Source organism: Rhineura floridana, chromosome 1 (genome assembly GCF_030035675.1).
Source record: "Rhineura floridana isolate rRhiFlo1 chromosome 1, rRhiFlo1.hap2, whole genome shotgun sequence".
NCBI classification, from domain to species: domain Eukaryota; kingdom Metazoa; phylum Chordata; class Lepidosauria; order Squamata; family Rhineuridae; genus Rhineura; species Rhineura floridana.
The window spans coordinates 52,537,577-52,557,221 of NC_084480.1; the positions used below are offsets into that span (position 1 = coordinate 52,537,577).

At 44.9% G+C, this 19,645-nt stretch overlaps 1 protein-coding gene across 3 annotated transcripts in view; it reads left to right on the forward strand.

The window, feature by feature from the left end:
- Positions 1 to 15,645, forward strand: part of LOC133377240 (V-type proton ATPase subunit S1-like protein) — a 42,415-nt gene extending 26,770 nt beyond the window's left edge. For all 3 annotated transcript variants that reach the window (XM_061611286.1, XM_061612860.1, XM_061612118.1), the window contains 3 exons: positions 8,276 to 8,326; positions 10,408 to 10,651; positions 14,986 to 15,645. In XM_061611286.1, the coding sequence (XP_061467270.1) occupies positions 8,276 to 8,326; positions 10,408 to 10,651; positions 14,986 to 15,288 (598 nt within the window). In that variant the 3' untranslated portion in view covers positions 15,289 to 15,645. The remainder of the gene's footprint in view (positions 1 to 8,275; positions 8,327 to 10,407; positions 10,652 to 14,985) is intronic.
- Positions 15,646 to 19,645: the final 4,000 nt, after the last annotated feature.

Sequence of the window (19,645 nt, forward strand, 5' to 3'; positions counted from 1 at the left end):
CAGGACACCCAGTGCGAACCTACCCAGATCCTTGGTCATTTTTATTTTATTTTTTTATTTATTATGAGATTTGTTAGTCGCCCATCTGGCTGGTTTGCCAGCCACTCTGGGCGACGTACACGTTAAAACAGTATATAAAACAGTTAAAAGTTTAAGAACACAGTAAAACTAGCCCGTTCCAAAAGCCTGCTTCAAAAACCAAGTCTTCAGGGTCTGGCGGAAGCTCATTATAGACGGGGCATGGCGTAGATAATTTGGGAGAGAATTCCATAGGGTGGGGGCCACAATTGAGAAGGCCCTCTCTCAAGTCCTCACCAGTCTAGCTGTTTTGACTGGTGGGATCCAGAGAAGGTCTTCTGAGGCTGATCTTGTTGAGCGGCATCCCTGTCGATGCTGGAGGTGCTCCTTCAGATAAGCTGGGCCACAACCGTATAGGGTTTTAAAGGTTAAGACCAACACCTTGAATTGGGCTCGGTACACAACCGGTAACCAATGTAACTCCTTCAACACAGGAGTGATGTGATCTTGCCAGCGGCCGCCTGTAATCAGACGCGCCGCTGCATTTTGTACCAGCTGTAACTTCCGAACCGTTTTCAAGGGTAACCCCACGTAGAGCGCATTACAGTAGTCTAAGCGAGTGGTGATCAGGGCATGTACCACCGGTGGGAGCAGATGATTGGGAAGGTAGGGGCGTAGCCTCCGTATCAGATGGAGTTGATACAGAGCTGCCCGGCTCACAGCTGAAACTTGAGCCTCCATGGACAGCTGGGAGTCAAGAACGACCCCCAGGCTACGAACCTGGTCTTTCAGGGGCAGTCGTACCCCGTTAAGCACCAGGTCTATATCTCCCAGCCTTCCCTTGTCTCCCACAAATAGCACCTTGGTTTTGTTAGGGTTCAGCTTCAGCTTATTCCTTCCCATCCAGCCACTCACCGACTCCAGACATTTGGACAGGGTTTCCACAGCCAACCTTGGTGAAGATTTAAATGAAAGATAGAGCTGCATGTCATCCGCATGTTGGTGACACTGCAGCCCAAATTTCCTGATGATTGATCCCAGCGGCTTTATATACATGTTAAAAAGCATTGGAGAAAGGATAGATCCCTGTGGTACCCCACAAGTGTGTCGGAAGGCAGAGCTGGGGTCCCAATCCCGGGGAGCTGGATCCCGGAGAGTTGGGAGAAGAGTATTCGGATGGATGGCAGAGGGAAGGGGGAGGAACTTCCCCCCTTTGGAGCGAAGACGAAACAGAGGAACTGCCAGTGATAAGGTCGCTTAGCAACGGGGAGCCTGAGCCCTCCCTGGACATTCTCACGCCTCCCCCTCTTTCAGGCTCAGAGCAAGAGGGGAAAGAGGGAGGGCTGCTCACAGCCGAAAAGCGGGGAGGCAGTTTACCATCAGCCCCTCCCTATCCCCCATCCTGGAATCGGAAACTTCAGAAGAGGAGGGGGTGATGCTTCCCCCCTCACCGCGCACACGCAGACAGCTGAAAAGACAGGAGAGAAGGGGGGAAGGTGGGCAGTACCTGAGGGGCAGTTAAGGAGGAGCGAAAGATTGCGCGCCCGTTTGGCCCCTTCTTAAAGAACAGGCGGGAAGAAGTCCCTTGCTCTGTCAACTTTCTCCCAATGCCGCAGGACCTGTATCCCTGTATTGCTTCATGAGAAAACGCAGTCTTTGTTTGGACATTACCCTAATAAAACACGAATTAACTACAGTCTGGTTCCTGAGTCACATCCTGCGCCTGACAGCTTGACAGAGCCACCTAAATCACCTTCAACGCTCTCTTCACTTGACTGGGACAAGATGTCAAAGGGAGCAGCGGGGGGGACGAACCCCACTTCTGAGACGGAAGAAGTGGAACTCTTGAGGACTAAGGTAGCTGATTTGCAGACGGATGTTCAAGCCCTGCTAGCAGCAGTCAAGGTGCTGAAGACGGATAATCAAACCTTGAAGGCCACGATAGACCAGATGCGAACAGCCCCTCCAGCTGCCGTAGTAAAGGTTCCCATTGGATTGCCCCCAAAATACGCGGGACAAAGTGATCAGTTGGCAACCTTTGTGGCTCAATGTGAGTTATATCTGGATGTCAGGCACATGGAATTTCCAGACGATGGGGCTAAAGTAGCTTTCGTGATTAGCCTCCTGGAGGGAGAAGCTGCAAAATGGGTGACTCCGTATCTCGTGAGAAAGGATACTGTCTTAGGAAGGTACAGAGGATTTATACAGGAGATGACCGAGATGTTTCAAGACCCGCAAAGGGCTGAAACAGTAGCGCGGCAACTAGGCGCTCTGAAGCAAGCTAAAGGGACTGTTTCCGAGTACACTAACGCTTTTAAAATTCTGTCCCAGGAAACTGGTTACAATGACGCCGCCCTGATGTTTATGTACCGGAGTGGATTAAATGCTGAAATCCTGGATGAGTTGGCCAGGACCTCCCCCCCCGCTGACCTACCAGGGCTCATCCGGCTATGCCTACAGATAGATCACTGGATGGAAGGAAGGCACCTGGAAAGGAAGCAGGAGGTCCCAAGATACTCAGCCTCGGCATCCCGCAACAAGACCCTTCCCACTGCAGGGATGGCAGGTAATGCAACTGAGGGACAGGGAGGGGCTAGGCCAAGACTGTCGGAAGAAGAAAAGGAAAGACGACGCAGGGAACGTTTATGCTTTTATTGTTCAAAGCCGGGCCATGTGGCCAGAGACTGTGGACTGAAAGGGGGGAAAGCCGAGCCGTCGGGAAACTAGAACACCCAGTCCACGTGCAGGCCGGTGGACTGGGGGCAGTGTTGTATAAAGGCCCCCCAACGATCCAACCTTCCTCAAAGGGGGTGTTGGTCTTGCCTATTCGGATTACAACTTCCAGAGGAGTGGTGTTTAATTCCACTGCCTTAATTGACAGTGGAGCCTCCACAAATTTTATTGATGCAAAGTTAGTCAAGCGTCATGGAATTTCCCGGTGGAAACTGGACGCTCCCCTAGCTGTGGAGACTATCGATGGGAGACCCCTGAAGTCAGGAGGGGTGACACAAGCCACGGAGGAAGTGAAACTTCAAATCCCTGGGCACGAAGAGTTCATTTCGCTATACGTGTCAGATCTCTCAAACTTTGAGGTGATTCTGGGAATGCCCTGGCTAGCAAAGCATGAACCCAAAATAAGTTGGAAGGAGGCGGTGGTGTGGTTCACCTCACAGTATTGCCAGGAGAACTGTCAACCTGAAGGAATCAAGAACACCTTAGCGGGGGCAGTGCAAGAGATCGAGCAAGTGACCCTGCCGCCAAAGTATGAAGAATTCAAAGATGTGTTTGATGAAAAAGAGGCAGAGACTTTACCCCCCCACCGCCCTTACGACTGTGCGATTGACCTAGTGCCAGGAGCCAGCATCCCATCAGGGAGAATCTACTCTCTCACAGAGAATGAGAGGGAGGCCCTGAAGGAATTCCTGGATAAAAACCTGAGGCGAGGATTCATACGCCCCTCACAATCCCCTGCTGGAGCGCCACTATTGTTTGTGAAAAAGAAGGGGGGGGACTCAGACCCTGTAACGACTATCGCGCATTGAACCAGATCACCATCCCCAACAGCTACCCGCTGCCCCTGATCTCAGAGTTGCTGGACCGACTGCGCTCTGCAAAAATCTTCACGAAGTTGGATTTGAGAGGAGCGTACACTCTGATCAGAATGAAGGAGGGAGATGAATGGAAAACAGGATTCTTGACCGCTTACGGACAGTATGAATACCTGGTCATGCCGTTCGGGCTTTGTGGAATCCAGGAATTTTTCAAAAATTCATGAACGATGTGTTTAGAGACTTGTTGGACACGTATGTAATCTGTTACTTAGATGATATCCTGGTGTTCTCAAAGAACCAGGAAGACCACGACCAGCATGTGAAGACGGTGTTGAAGAGACTGAGAGAAGATCACCTGTATGCTAAATTAGAGAAATGTGGATTTGACCTCAAGTCTCTAGACTTCCTTGGATATCGAATCTCAGCGGAAGGCGTGGAGATGGACCCAGGGAAAGTAAGCTGCATATTGGACTGGGGCCAACCTGTCACCAAAAAGGATGTACAACGGTTTTTGGGGTTTGCCAATTATTACAGAAAGTTCATTCCAGGGTTTTCCAAATTAACAGCTCCTCTGACTGACTGTTTAAGGGGGAAGAAGAAGTTTCTTGGACAGAGAACGCCACCGAGGCCTTTGAGGAGCTGAAGAGAAGGTTTGCTACTGAGCCCATTCTGCGCTTTGCTGATCCGAACCGCCCTTTCGTAGTGGAAGCAGATGCTTCAGATTTTGCCATCGGGGGGGTCCTGCTACAATTAGACCAAGAAGGGAAGGAGCTGCACCCCTGTGCGTACTTCTCTCGGAAGTTAAAGCCTGCAGAGAGGAACTACACAGTTTGGGAGAAGGAGCTGCTGGCCATCAAGGACTCTTTTGAAAACTGGAGACAATACCTAGAGGGGACCTCTCATCGAATTGAAGTGCGCTCCGACCACAAGAATCTTGAAAGCCTCCAAACCACCAGAAAGCTGAACCAGAGACAGATAAGATGGTCCCAGTTCTTCACTAGGTTTAACTTCCAGATTACTTACCATGCCCAAGCCAAAAACCAGAGAGCGGATGCCTTATCCAGACAGCCACAATACAAAGAAAGTGAATCTGAGGACTAGCCTCAGTACGTAATCCCGCCAGAGAAATTAACGTTGGGAGTATGCCAGCCTTCATGGGAAGAGGAACTCAAAAAGGCACAACAAGAAGATGCAGACATGCTAAAATATCAGCAGGAGACGGGACAAGGTCAAGACTCAGAAGTAACCTTTCACAGGAGAAATGGACTGTTATGGTTCAAAACCGCCAGATATGTGCCAGAAGGGGAATTAAGGCTCAGAATCCTACGCCAGTGTCATGATTCCATCACAGCGGGACACTTTGGGATTTACAAGACCATTCAGAACGTGGCCAAGGACTTCTGGTGGCCTAAAATGTGTCGGGATATTGAGAGTTATGTAAAGTCCTGCTCTGTCTGTCTGCGGACAAAAACACAAACAGGGACACCAGCAGGACTGTTACAACCGTTGCCTGTCCCACACGAACCCTGGAAGGACCTCTCCATGGATTTTATAACTGATCTACCCAAGTCCCAAGGAATGACAGCCATCTTAGTAGTGGTGGATCTACTTACCAAAATGGCACACTTTCTTCCTTGTGCAGGGGCCTTAGAGGCTAAAGAAACGGCCAAGTTATTCATAAAAGAAGTCTACCGGCTGCATGGATTGCCAAACAGCGTAGTCTCAGACAGAGGAACTCAGTTCACAGCCAAATTTTGGACAGCAATGTGGAAACAGTTGCAGACGGAATTAAAACTCTCCTCCGCCCATCACCCCCAGACAGATGGGCAGACAGAACGCTTGAACTCCGTTTTGGAAAGATATTTACGAAGTTATGTGTCCTATCAACAGACTGACTGGGTATCATATTTGCATTTTGCAGAGTTCGCCTACAACAATTCTTTGCACTCCAGCACTCAACAAACCCCGTTCTTCGCTAATTATGGATTCCATCCTAAAGTCTTTCCAAGCAGCTCAGAAGGAATGCTGGTACCGGCAGCTGAGAACTTCCTTAAGGAATTGCAAGCGGTGCAACAGACACTGAAACAGCAGTTAAATGAAGCCAAAACGGAGTACAAGCGAGTTGCTGACCTGCACAGGAAGGAGGCCCCCCCCCTTCAACCGGGAGACCAGGTATGGCTGTCCACCCGCTTCCTCCAGATGCCGGGCAAATGTAGAAAATTACAAGACAAGAGGGTGGGTCCTTTCGAAATAGAAACTCAAATCAATCCCGTGGCGTACCGACTGAAGCTGCCTGACACGTTTAAAATACATCCTGTGTTCCATCGATCCCTCTTAACGAAAGCCGCCCCTCCCAGTGAGTTACGGCCGGAGGAACCTCCCGGAGCTCCACTCCTGGTAAATGAGCAGCTTGAGTTTGAAGTTGAGGAGATCTTAGATTCCAGGATCAGACGCCACAAGCTGCAGTACTTGATTCACTGGAAAGGCTATGGGGTGGCTGACAGATCATGGGAAGATGCAGCTGATGTGCATGCTCCAGAATTGGTAAAACTTTTCCATCAACGTTTTCCCCACCGTCCCAAGCCAGACAAGGGGAGGGGGGCACAGCCTGGGAGGGGGGATGGTGTCGGAAGGCAGAGCTGGGGTCCCAATCCCGGGGAGCTGGATCCCGGAGAGTTGGGAGAAGAGTATTTGGATGGATGGCAGAGGGAAGGGGGAGGAACTTCCCCCCTTTGGAGCGAAGACGAAACAGAGGAACTGCCAGTGATAAGGTCGCTTAGCAACGGGGAGCCTGAGCCCTCCCTGGACATTCTCACGCCTCCCCCTCTTTCAGGCTCAGAGCAAGAGGGGAAAGAGGGAGGGCTGCTCACAGCCGAAAAGCGGGGAGGCAGTTTACCATCAGCCCCTCCCCTATCCCCCATCCTGGAATCCGAAACTTCAGAAGAGGAGGGGGTGATGCTTCCCCCCTCACCGCGCACACGCAGACAGCTGAAAAGACAGGAGAGAAGGGGGGGAAGGCGGGCAGTACCTGAGGGGCAGTTAAGGAGGAGTGAAAGATTGCGCGCCCGTTTGGCCCCTTCTTAAAGAACAGGCGGGAAGAAGTCCCTTGCTCTGTCAACTTTCTCCCAATGCCGCAGGACCTGTATCCCTGTATTGCTTCATGAGAAAACGCAGTCTTTGTTTGGACATTACCCTAATAAAACACGAATTAACTACAGCCGTTGGTCTGGTTCCTGAGTCACATCCTGGGCCTGACAAAGTGAGGGGCCAGGGATCTGAAACCTCCTCCTCCAGAGCTACTCTTTGGTACCTCCCAGAGAGGAAGGAATGGAATCACTGTAATACAGTGGCCCCAATACCTAACCTCTGTAGGCGGTCTAAGAGGATACCGTGGTCAACGGTATCGAAAGCCGCTGAGAGATCAAGAAGGACAAGGAAGGTGCATTTGCCTCTATCCCACGCCCTTCTCATATCATCCACCAAGGCGACCAAGGCTGTTTCTGTCCCATGTCCCGGTCTGAAGCCCGATTGAGATGGATCTAGATAATCCGTTTCTTCCAAGTGTGCTTGCAGCTGTTTAGCCACCACCCGCTCAACTGCCTTGCTTAAGAATGGCACATTTGAGACTGGGCAAAAGTTGTTCAGATCTTGGGGGTTCAAGGAGGGCTTTTTTAAGATGGGTTTTATTTTCGCCTCCTTGAGCACTGATGGCATTACTCCCTCTTCAAGCGATGCATTTACCATCAGCTTGATTCTTTCTCCCAGTCTATCTTTGCAGCTCATGATGAGCCACGAAGGGCAAGGATCAAGTAGGCAGGTGGTCGGCTTTAACGTTGAAAGCACCTTGTCCACTTCCTCAGAAGGAAGACGCTGAAACCGATCCCACGCCATCGAAGCAACACTGATCACCTCTGGCTCACTCCCTGTGTCCACAGTGTACGGAATATCGCTTTTAATACGATTGATTTTATCCGATTTTATTGGTCATCATCTGAGGCCCCCCTCTGAGTGTCTTCTGTAGCAGAAGTATAGAAGACTTTTCAGCATTGGTTCCCCAACTGTGGATTGCTCTCCCCAGGGAGGCCTGCCTGGAACTGACATTGATATCTTTTCAGTGCGAGGTTAAGACTTCCCACTACTCCCAGTCATTTGATTGTTAATTTATATCCTTCGTGGTTTGCTGGCTTTGTTGAGCTGTTTAAATGCTGTTTATAGTAGTGGTTGTGGGAGTGGCTAGATATTTTACATTGGTTTAGTTTATTTATGATCATTTTTAGTCTGTGAGTTTTATGTAATTGTATGTATGTATGTATGTATTTATTTATTGTACTTATATACTGCCCCATAGCCGAAGCTCTCTGGGCGGTTTACAATAACTAAAAACATTAAAAACAAATTTACAAATTTAAAAACACATCTTTTAAAAACAGTTAAAAAACATTTTAAAACAATTTAATTGTATCTGGTTTTTGAATTTAATTGTCCTGTGTAAATTACCTTGGGCTGTATATTATAACAACAACAACAATAGAACAATAGAGTTAGAAGGGGGCCTATAAGGCCATCGAGTTCAACCTCTGCTCAGTGCAGGAACAGCAACAATAAGAATAATAACAAGAAGATAGCTCAATGAATACAATTTAATTGCATTTCCTCTTTTTCTTTTTATGCTTATTGATCTAAACTGATGGTTTTTTCTATTTTAGGCTTTCGCTTAATTTTGGTGACATTGACAATTTGAAGGGATTTGTCATCAGGTATGTTTTCCAATAGGAATTCCATTTTTTTTGGAACAGCAAACATATTATATTAAAGCCTGTCTGATAAGCTAGCCAGAGGCTATGAAGACCTTTTAAATAGTCCTATAGTGGAAGAAAATGCTGTCATTAAAAAACCCCTTAAGATTGCAACATCTAGTGCATGATCCAGTCACAGTTCCATTTGTTTCAGTAGCAGAGTTAGCCGTGAGTCTAACCCTTCTCCCTTGAAATGAATGGGGCTTAAAGGTACTCCACTTTGGCTGGCAATACACTTTGCATTGATAGCCTGACATTTTAATTGTGTGAGAGTTTAAGACAATGTTAAGCACTTACTATGTGGATTGCTTAATTGTGAAGAGACTCAGTTCAATATAAGAAGGGATTTCTAGATCATGAACCACTTTTAGCAATCTTCACCTCATAGTTCTGTTCTTTGGATCTTTCAATACAGAGTATTTTTAAAAAGGAAAGGAAAGGAGGAGCAAATAGGTAATATTGTTTGACAATTTTTAATGTTGCATGCAAGCCCCTCCACCCATTTTATCCTCATAACAACTCTGTGAGGTAGATTAGACTGAGAGGTGGGCCAAGATCACCCATTGAGCTTTAAGGAATTAATGTCACATCTCTCTGGGATTTACCTAACACTCTCTACCCAGTACATTACACTAGCTACTGAAACAACAACAGTATGAAAAATATCATGCAGTATAGTGAAATCTAGCAAAACTTTCCACCTAATTTCTAGCTCTCTAACATTTGTTTGGTCAGTAATTTTTAAAGCACTGAACATAAATAATTTTCAGATCATAATTGCTAACAGTGCTGTTGAATGATAATTAACATAGAAATGGTGGTTTGATAAATGTGGTATTAGTAGTAGTAGTGATGATGATGATGATAATATACATTTATATACCACATTTCCTCCAAACAACCCTGTGAGGTAGGTTAGGCTGAGAGACAGTGAGTGGCCCAAGGTAATCCGGTGAGCTTCATGGCCAGTGGGGATTCAAATCCTGGTCTCTGAGGTCATAGTTCAACACTCTAACCATTACACCACTTTGTGAGCATCTAACACTTCTGCTCAGAGATCTGCACTAGTTGCCAATTTGTTACCAGGTCACGTTCAAGCTGTTACTGCTACTATATAAAGCCCTTAACAGCTTGAGACCAGTTCACTTGTGAGACTGCCTTGCCCCGTATGTGCCCACTTGAGCACTTTGATCTGCAGAACTGATCCTGTTACAAGTGCCACATTCTGCACTTGTGAGAAATCATTCTTTTAGTGTGGCAGCACCTACTCCTTGGAACCCCCGGCCTATTGACATCAGGTAGGTGCCTTCGCTGTATTCCTTTCAATGCCTGCTTAAAACATTTCTGTTTAGGAAATCCTGTCTAGACACGTAGATGTCGATCTGTTTAAATTCTTTTAAGTTGTAGGTGTTTTAAGTATTGTAAGTGTGCTTTTAATTGCTTGGGGTTTTTACTGATAATTTTAAGGGTTTTTTTGTAAACCACTTAGAGGCTTTTGCATTCAAGCAGTATATAAATGTTATTAAATAAATAAATATTTGCAGCTATTTCTGTCTTCTTTGGCATTATCTTATGTTCTCTGCTTCAGTGTTAATGGTGCAGAGTGGGGGTGGGGAATGACAAGGGTGGCTTATTATTATTATTATTATTATTTCTTTATTTCTTAGACATTGATTGCCTAATACTGGTAATCGTTAAGTGACTTACAATACAAAACAATCATTATACAGTAACATATAAGAATTCAGCAATTTCAAGCACAATAAAATGTTCTCTCCTGGTGCTCGCATCAGTAAAATATATATCAATTAACAAAAACCACTCTAATTGACATGATTGCTGATGTAATACATAAAAGTATCCCATCTTAAGAAGCAAAAGCCTGTCCTTAAATGCCTGGCGACGCAAAGAGGTTTTCACCTGATACCAGACTACCATGTGGGTTGTCTCCTGTCTTTGGTAAAATATAATGGAATGGTACAGTAAGGTCTATTGCAGCTATGATTACATTTCTTTTATTTCCTTGATTCCTCTCCTGCCAGATTCATACTGAGCAACAGTTATTACAAGCTGTCCATTCAAAACTGGTTTACCTTACATAGAATCCAGCTCATTTACAACCATTCTGTACAGGCAACGTTTAATGCGACCCGAATCCATGCACCAGCGAGCTACTCCTATCACTGTGAACATGTTAGTAACTTGCAGAGGTACAATGCGCTCCTGACGCCCAGCTCCACAAATGATGCAGCCAAGCTCTGGGAAGTTACTTTTATTGACTTTCAGGTAATATGAGGAAAAAACAAACCAAGTCCATTTAGTGCGGGGTTGGCTAACCTGTGGCCCTCCAGAGGTTGCTGGACTACAATTGCCATTGCCCCAGACCATTGGCTATGCTGACTGGGGCTGATGGGAACTGGAATCCAGCAATGTTTGCCCCTGATGTAGTAGATACCTAGATGGATAGTTCTGTGTGTGGTGGCAGCAAGAAAATTTAATGATCTACCTATAGCAGATTATAGGGATTTCCATGTAGAAGTAAAGATGTGGGATCTGAACAGAAAGGAATGTTCTTCTTGTTATTTGACGTGCAGTACAATTTTTGTTGTATAACTTCTTGTTTTATGACATGCAGTACAATTCTAAGGGCTTAACCACATAGGAGCATAACTTCATGCTAAAGAAGCTGTTTTTACCTCCGTTTTCTGTTTGCACCATCCACAGTAAGGGCTCTATGCCAGCTGCAAACATGGTGTTTTCTATTCACACTGAGGGGAAGGATCAATCACACTGTTTCTTAATGACCATGCCCTCTAATTTAACATTTCCACTCTCTCTGGTTACCTGGCAACTGAGCATGCTTAGTTTGTTCTACCAGTAAGTTTAATTTTAAAAAACAACAGCCTGGAAGTGTGATTATTTGTATTTTCACTTGTTAGAATACAGCTGAAATGCACATTTTTGTTTGAGCAGTGTTATGCTTTTGCATACAAGTTAGGGGAAAAAGAAATAAAGGCACCATTTGCAGTAACATAAAAAAGGCTTGCAGAATGGGAGAGAGCAGTGGAAGTTTCTCTTCAGCCCACAGGAAATGAAATGAAAGAAGGGAGGAGAAGGGAGTGGGCATGGAAAGGGGAAAAATTGACACACCCACCTAAAAGAATCGGAGCAAAGCATCTGCAAGCACTAGAGATACGGAGTGAAGACATTTTTTCCTTCCCTTTTCGGATTATCAGAGAATTGGGTTAGTATGGATTGACAGGGGGGCAACTGTGTGATAGCTTCTGTTTGCCAGTAACATCATGTGAACTATGTGAATTAAAAGGGGATGTGAGTAACACCAGACACACAGTTAACCCCTGTATAGATGAGCCCTAAATATTTTTACTCAAAAGTAATTCTCAGTATCTTTATTTAAAGCATTTTTATCCTGCTCTTTAGCCAAAAAACGGCCCCCAAAATGGCTTATAAATGTCAATGATAAGACAATTTGTGCCCTGAGGTTTACAATCTAAAAGACATGACACAAAAGGGAAAGGGATTGGGAGCAAGGAGAAAAACAAAAACAAATTCAGGAACTATTTTTTTGTTATATTCAATGGGATGCCCTAGGAATTGAGCTTAGGACTGTAGCCATAATATTGTTTAGGGCTGACTTATTGTCTGCAGGGAACGGCTTGTAAGACTGGGGTGGGGGACCTGTGACCCTCTCCCCCAGATGTTGCTGATCTACAATTCCCATAACCCCAGACCATTGGGCATGCTGGTTGGAGCTGATGGTAGTCTGAGAGGGCCACAGTCTACCCACCACTGTTGGAAGAACATTGATTTTTGCAGTGTATGTTTGTTGATAACTCTTGGTGGGCTTTGCGTGTGAGGCAAGAAGACATTCTGTGACTTGAAAAATCTCCATGCAGGACTATATTCTGGATCCGTAATTATTTGCCAGTAAACTTCAGGGGGGAAATGAGATGTGATCCAGAAATGGCTTAAATCTGAGTAGTTGTATTTAACCTGGCTTGCAGAATAATCCTAAGCATCCAAGATGTGCACTTAGTATGTCTGGAATTGCATCCCTTGGCTAACACTACACGTTACAGTAAATGTGTATTTGCCACTGAAAATGACAGCATCACATCTAGCATTCTCTCCTTTTAATGTAATGTCTATGTGGGGAAAGATATGACATGGCATCACCATTATTGGCTGCTATGGTGTGTGTGTGCATGCTCTTGTGGGCTGGGAGGATGGGATAACATGGTGACATCATGACACACACACATTTCCCTAACTATATGTTACTGCAAGAGAAGGGAAAGCTAGGCGCCATCGGCACTGTACATTTAAAACAGTATCATGCCATTTCAATAGCAATGGTTTTCCCCAAAGAATCCTGGGAACTATAGTTTGTTAAAGGGGTTAGGAGACCTCTATCCCCTCTAGAGCAACGGTTTCCAGAGTGGTTTCACAATCAATCCTTCTTCCCAGAGAACTATGGAAACTGTAGCTCTGTGGGGCGTAGTCTCCTAAGAACTCTCAACACCCTTAACAACTACATTCCCCACGATTCTTTGGGGGAAGCCATGACTGTTTAAAGTGGTATAATGTATGTATAGTGCAGATAGGGCCCCAGTTTTACAGGTGATCTTTTTAACACAATGTCTAGTTTGAGCCTTCATCTCATTGTCTTGGTTTATGTGGTTTGAGGATTGTTGCCTGGATGTTTCGTCTTCCACAGTTCGGTGACAAGATTGCTCTTGGTTCAGTTGCTGAGGTCAGCTGAGGAGAGGATATAATGCCTGTTACATGAGACTCGGAGGAGAAGGAGAGGGCAAGGCTAACTGCTCACTCCAAAGCAGATAATTTTAGCCAATAAGGAATCTCCCCTTGTCACCCCTTCTTGGGCGGTGTGGCCTGAGCCAGTCACACTTGTTTGAAGTTGCAGTTGAAATCCTAGCCCTGAGCTTTAAAGTCTGGGATGCTGTTGTGGGGCGGTGCGTAGTCCCAGGCATCAAGAGGTGGGGGGATTCAACCTCCTGCCCACTCTCCAGCTCTCTTGGGACCACCTGTAGCCCCAGGCAATCCCACAAGAGCTCTAGGAGGAGGCAGGGTCAGGCCCAGGCCTTTAAGAGGTCTCAGCCATACTGCTGCTGGCCTCTTTCTTACTTATTCATATGGAGGCTCCTGTAGTCTAGACAACTATCTTTTCCTGATAACAGAACATCGGGGGACGTTACCTTCTGGAAAAGGTCAGGTGGCAGCTTCTGCATCAGCAGAGCCATCTCCTCAGTTGATTCCCTACTGGGTATTCCCATGGTTTTGATTAAATATATGACTGAACCTTCTCAATGGAACCTTTTTTCAAAAGTTAAACTGATTCAGCTGTTGGAGAGATACTCTTTTTTTCTACTTATTTGTTAGCCAGGTTGTCCACTTCTGTTCCCCCCCCCCCAGTTTGCTTGCTTAAGTTCTTCCACAGGAGAATTTCTAGTCTGGGGCTGACTGCTGTGGCTCCTGTTTCTTCCACGTTTAGTGGAAGAGCAATCTCACAGCAAACAGATCCATTGCTCTGTACTATTTGTACAGGTTAGCTGACATGGTGCCCCTCAGATAAATAGCAAAGCCATCTCCTCCTGCTGTAATGTATTCTTCTAAAGCTCTCTGGCTTCCTCTTTCTCAAAATGTATATCATGTGCGCTCATTTCACTCCATGTGTAAAGGGAGGTATTGCTCTGCTGATATCTCTCATCCTCATGGTCTGATAAAATTTGCAGCCTGATTGTATGGCTCATTGGGCTACCAAGCACAGGCCCTAATTTCATGCATGGGAGGGTTGGCTGTTTATGAGCATGACTGGCTAACCTGTGGCACAGGTGTTACAATGCTAGTGAAGTGCTCCCAAGGCAGGCTCAGAAACAAAATGAGAGTTCTTAAAATCCCACTTCAAAGAAGAATCCAATCCAGAGAAGAATTCCAGCCTATTGCCACCAGCCCTTATGGTCCCTCCAAAGTTTTTCAGCCAGCCCTCTCTCTCCTACACACACATGCCCTTTTCTGTCCTTGCAAGCAGGGGTTTGGTGCGAGTAGCAGCAGTATCTTGCAAGGAGAGAATCTGAGAAAGGTTTTCCTCTCCCACCTTCTCCGTTGCCCTGCTGCTCTGGGAATTAGAGTGTCAGAGTGCAAAAATCCAGGGAATCATGGGGAATGTAGTTCCGACCATGGGAAGACTGGGGAGGAGGCATTTTTGAGCCCATGGATTAGCTTGGAGAAATGAATCAAGACATTTTAGTTTTTTAATCCAAAGTGATCTTAGCACAGCTTGCTTATCTCTACGAGTTGCACAGGCAGTGGGAATTTGTAGCACTCCTGAATAAGAACAGAAGGGTCTATGGCACAGTGTTGGGTGTTGCACTGCTATCTGCTCCCTGGCTCAGCAGATTGGAGAATAGCCCAACTCTGTATGCTTCTACTGTGTACACTAATAAACTGTCTCAGACACGGACTTGACTTATGGCATACTTTCGGATATGCTTTCTGATATGATACTTTGGCCATCACAAGTCTCCTTTCTCCTGCAGCTCGGAGGATTTTTCATTTACACCATTTTATTCTCTCAACAGATCCAAGGATTCAACATTGAAGACGGGCAGTTTGCTTATGCCAAAGACTGTGCATCCTTGTTCCCGCCAGCCATTCTGATGGGCTTGGTGATGTCTCTGATTTTGCTTCTTGTTCTGGCCTATGCTCTCCACATGCTGATACACTTGAAATCTCTTGACAGACATTATGAATGCAAAGGTTCTCCTGCTTATTTCCCAAAGATGAAAGATACTGATACAGCAGATGAAAAAGAACCACTGAGAAATAATGGGATTGAAGCATATGAACTTAGAAGTCAACAGTACTCTAAAATCTATATTTAGCAGTTGTCTTTGTTTTCCATGGTTAGGCAACAAACTTCTGAGGAACTTTTGCATTCTGTGGGCTCATGATAGAATTTTGAGCACCTCAACTTTGATTTCAAACAAGTTTTCAAGTCCTCATGATTGTGGAGAAAAATGTGGAAGTGCTACAACAGTGTATGTCCTAATTTCTCAGAAATTCAGAAGCAAATCAAAATAACACTCATTGATACTGCGTTTCCAATATCTTAAGTCAAGAGTATGTTTTTAGAAGTGGCTGCCTCATGGTCAGGAACATTTTTCAGTCATATTAGATGTGCAGGATGCTAGATTCTCAGCTAATGCAGCTAACAAGATAGGAAGTTATTACACTTCAAAAACTGCCAAGGCTTCCACCCCAACTGAAAATAAAGTGCCACAAGCAAAGATGCATAACAAAAATGAAGCTTGGTCAAGATTCTTCAAACGCTGCCCACTTAAGTTTATGGTCTTTTTTGCCATGACAGTGGAATACTCTAAACTACAGTAGTGCTTGAAGTTAGCTGACCTGTTCTGCTTACAGAGGTTGATGAAGAGATTTTCTGCTTCTGGAATGCCACCAGTCTTTGGACAGAACTGGTCAGAGTAGATCCATTGAAATGAATAAACCTAAGGTAGTCATGTCTAGTAATTTCAATAGGTCTACTCTGAGTAGGACTAGCATTGATTACCACCCAAGGAAACAGCTGCATTTGATCTCAGGCTACATACACACCATGTATTTAATGCACGCTGAAAACATCCCCCCCCAAGAATCTTGGGGACTGTAGTTTGTTACGGGTGCTGGAAATTGTAGCTCTGTGAGGGGTAAACTACAGTTCCCAGGATCCTTTGAGGGGAAAACATGCTTTGAATGTGCTTTAAAGGTATGATGTATATACAGCCTAAGTCAGTGTTCCCTAACTTGGTGCCCTCCAGATGGTTTTGACTACAATTCCCATCAAGTATGGCCAGTGGTCAGATATGACAGGAGTTGTAGTTCAAAACAGCTGGAGGGAACTAGTTTGGAGAAGGCTGATTGAAGCATTGAAATGAATTTCTTTCTGCCATATATACATGACTCTAATTTTGGTGAAACAAATAACATGTTAATTCCTGATCAGCTGCAAAATGATGCAAGAACATCCCTAACATTGTACCTGTTTGTATTACAAAAATGTGATATTTCTGCCAATCAGCAACTGATGTGCTGTTTCTAAAGGCATTATGCAAACTGTGTTGGTTACATCCCAATGTTATGCAGATTTGCTGTGGATTTCTTATCTTGTGATGCTTTTCCAAGGATGCCCTCAGCACTGAGCAAATTTTTCACTTCTGTTGTATCTCAGTGATCAGCACTTTCTTTTTTGATGTTCTGTTTTCTAATATTTAGCTCAATGTTTTTTTCTACATGACTTATCTGACAAATGATCAAAGGATATTAGACTGTTGGCATTAATCTCCTAAAATGTGTAATTGAGAGCAATGTAAAGGAAGGAAGAAATTAATATAATGAAGATTGGTTCTGATACTTTAAAAGTAAGGCCTATCTCCCCCATCAATTTACAAACTTTTGCAAACTGCATTTGAGAACGAATCCTTTGAAGACACTGAACAAACACCTCTTCAAAAGCAGGAGGCCTCTTAGCAACAGTATAAATAGCATCCACCGATGGAAAGACTTTCTTAACATCTAGAAACTAATTCAGTACAAATTTGTTAAAGGAACCAATTTTAGGTAAAACTTCACACCATGCTTTGAGGGCAAGCTCAATCTGGATTTCTTGGTGTTTTGGTTCCCTTGGAACGCATTGTACACTCAGTCCCATCTATGATTCTTTAATGTCATTGTAGAAGTTGAGCTGTCTTTGCTGAGGCTGAGATGCAAAGAGGTACTTTAGGTACACTCAGGTGGGGTTTTTAAAGAGCTCCTACCACTCCCCAGAACAGAAGGTCCTCATAGCATATAACATTAGCAACACACCTGTGCCTTTAAGTCAGGGGTGTTCTGGATCCTTAACTCCCCCACAGGCTAAGTTTGACAGGTAGGGGGCTGGCCATCTGTCAATCACCTGACACCACAATGACTTCAGATAACCTGTTTTTGCTCACGTTGATGATCAGCTGTGCCTGTGAACCCAACTTGCCCCAGCTTCTTCTGTACTTACTCCATACCTGTCTTCAAATATGATTTCAGGTGGCCAGAGGGTGGATGTGACTTGGTTGAAATGGCATCACAGGTCAAATGAAGAAACCTGGTGGGCCTAATTAGTCCCCCCGGGTGGAGGTTCCCCACCACTACTTTTAGGGTTTTTCTTTACACAAATTGTCTATGCTTTGGCAGGGGCTTGAGCCAGATTGTGACCTTTCCATGGGGAACAGGGAGCTTTCATCCTTTGCGCCTGCAATATGCATTTCTTTGGGGGAAAATACCTCCAATTGCTCAAGGGGAGTTTTTTTCTTATGCAAATTGTAGGTGAGGGGTCCCTGAGCCAGACTGGGATCACAAGTCAACAAGGTGAAAAATAAAGCCAACAAAACATATCTTGACACTTTTTGGGGGAGGAGAATGGGGAAGATCCTCTCTGGAGCCTCCATCCCTTAGTAGCCTTGTGAGGATCCCACCTCAGACCTTCATCTGTCAGGTCCCTCCAGTTAGGATCCCGGGTTTTATTTGTTCTCTCACCGGCTCTAGTACAGATCTCGCAAGATCCCACTGCTAGGCAGCACCACCAGCCACTCCCTGTTTCACAATATTGCCTTAGGACTTTGCCTTAGTCCCCTTCTGGCTTACTGTTACTTTGTATCTGGGTGCACTTGCAGGCCACAACCCCCCTGTATCTTTGTGCCTATAAAGCATACAGCCCTGGGTTGCCCTGGATACTTGATGATACACTATCTCTTCACTGCTGCCACCATTTGATACTGTTTCTGCACCTTGGTAATTACCCTGCCCTCCCTTCTGATCTGTGTAAACCCCAGCCAAGGATCAGGCTTTTGGTAAACCAAGAAAATATTTATTTATAAACACCAGGAAATAACAAGATTACTTATGGGATATTTAACAAGCGTATGGTTTCATATAGTGTCACTCTTCATGTTTCCAGTCATATATTTTCTGCCTTAATACAAGGCAAATATAATCCAACCCACAACCAACTCCAACCCACAACAACCCACCAACCAACTCAACCAACAGAACTCTATCTCAACTGTCATCCTCTCATTTATACCTTCAGCCACTCAAGTGCTCAGCCAATCACAATACAGCATTCTCCAGCATTCTAGCCCATGTACTCCCCCCTCTCACTCACTCTACTTACCACATTTACCCTACAAAACCTGCACTTACCATATTTACAGTAATCAAAATACAGGGGCATCACAAGCCTCAGCTCCTTTTCATCCCTGTTGTTACAGTCTTGTTCATTTAACCTTTACTTCTGGGCACTTTTTTTCATGAACTGCTGTTGATACTTTTTCTTGCTGTTACTGCTCCCTCACTTGGAGAGGGTAGATGAATAGGGAGCATCAGCAACAGGGAATAGCAGGGGCAGGGGGCTATGAACATTGGCCCCCTCCTGGGAGATGACCCTTGGCAGGTGCCCGATGATGCCAATGCTTGACACCAGCTCTGCATCTTGATGGCTGGGGATTCAGCATAGGTTAGTCCCAGTTGGTGACACACCACAGAATGATTTACAAAATCTTGTCCAACAGATGGGAGAAGTAAAGTTAAGTTTGCACAGAAATAACAACAATATGGAACAAAGAGCCCTGTGGCACCCTAAAGACTAACATTTTATTATGGTATTTTAGGCATAGGATTTTGTACAGTTTCACTCCATCATATCTTGACTGCAGCCGTGGAGGGATTCTACATGTGCTCGACAGGCAGCATGTTTTATGCATCTTCATTTGCAAAGTAGAGCAACCAGCTTGGCATATCAACAACTTTCTTTGCAACATGAGCTCCATATGGTTTCTGCATGAATCTGTCAGTAGCAATTAAAAATAGAATCATCTATAAGTATCATCAATTTGGTATTGGAGAGAAAATAGGGCATCTCACTTGAGACAATGATAATGAACCTTTAATAGCCAATTTCCTCTGTAATAAAAGGGGCTGGATGAGAGGCACACATGTTTTGCTTTACATCTGCTTAGTGGATTACATAATGTGGGAGCTTATGTGGAAAGAACTGGAATGCAGTGTTTGAGTTATTTATATGGTGTGACAGATGTGCATAGCTTCATTTTGTTGGTGGACTATTTGGAGACAATCTCAGGCAATATTCTGACAATTCTACCCAAAAGCATAAACCCAAATGCAGGTAAATAGAATTAACAATAAAACTCA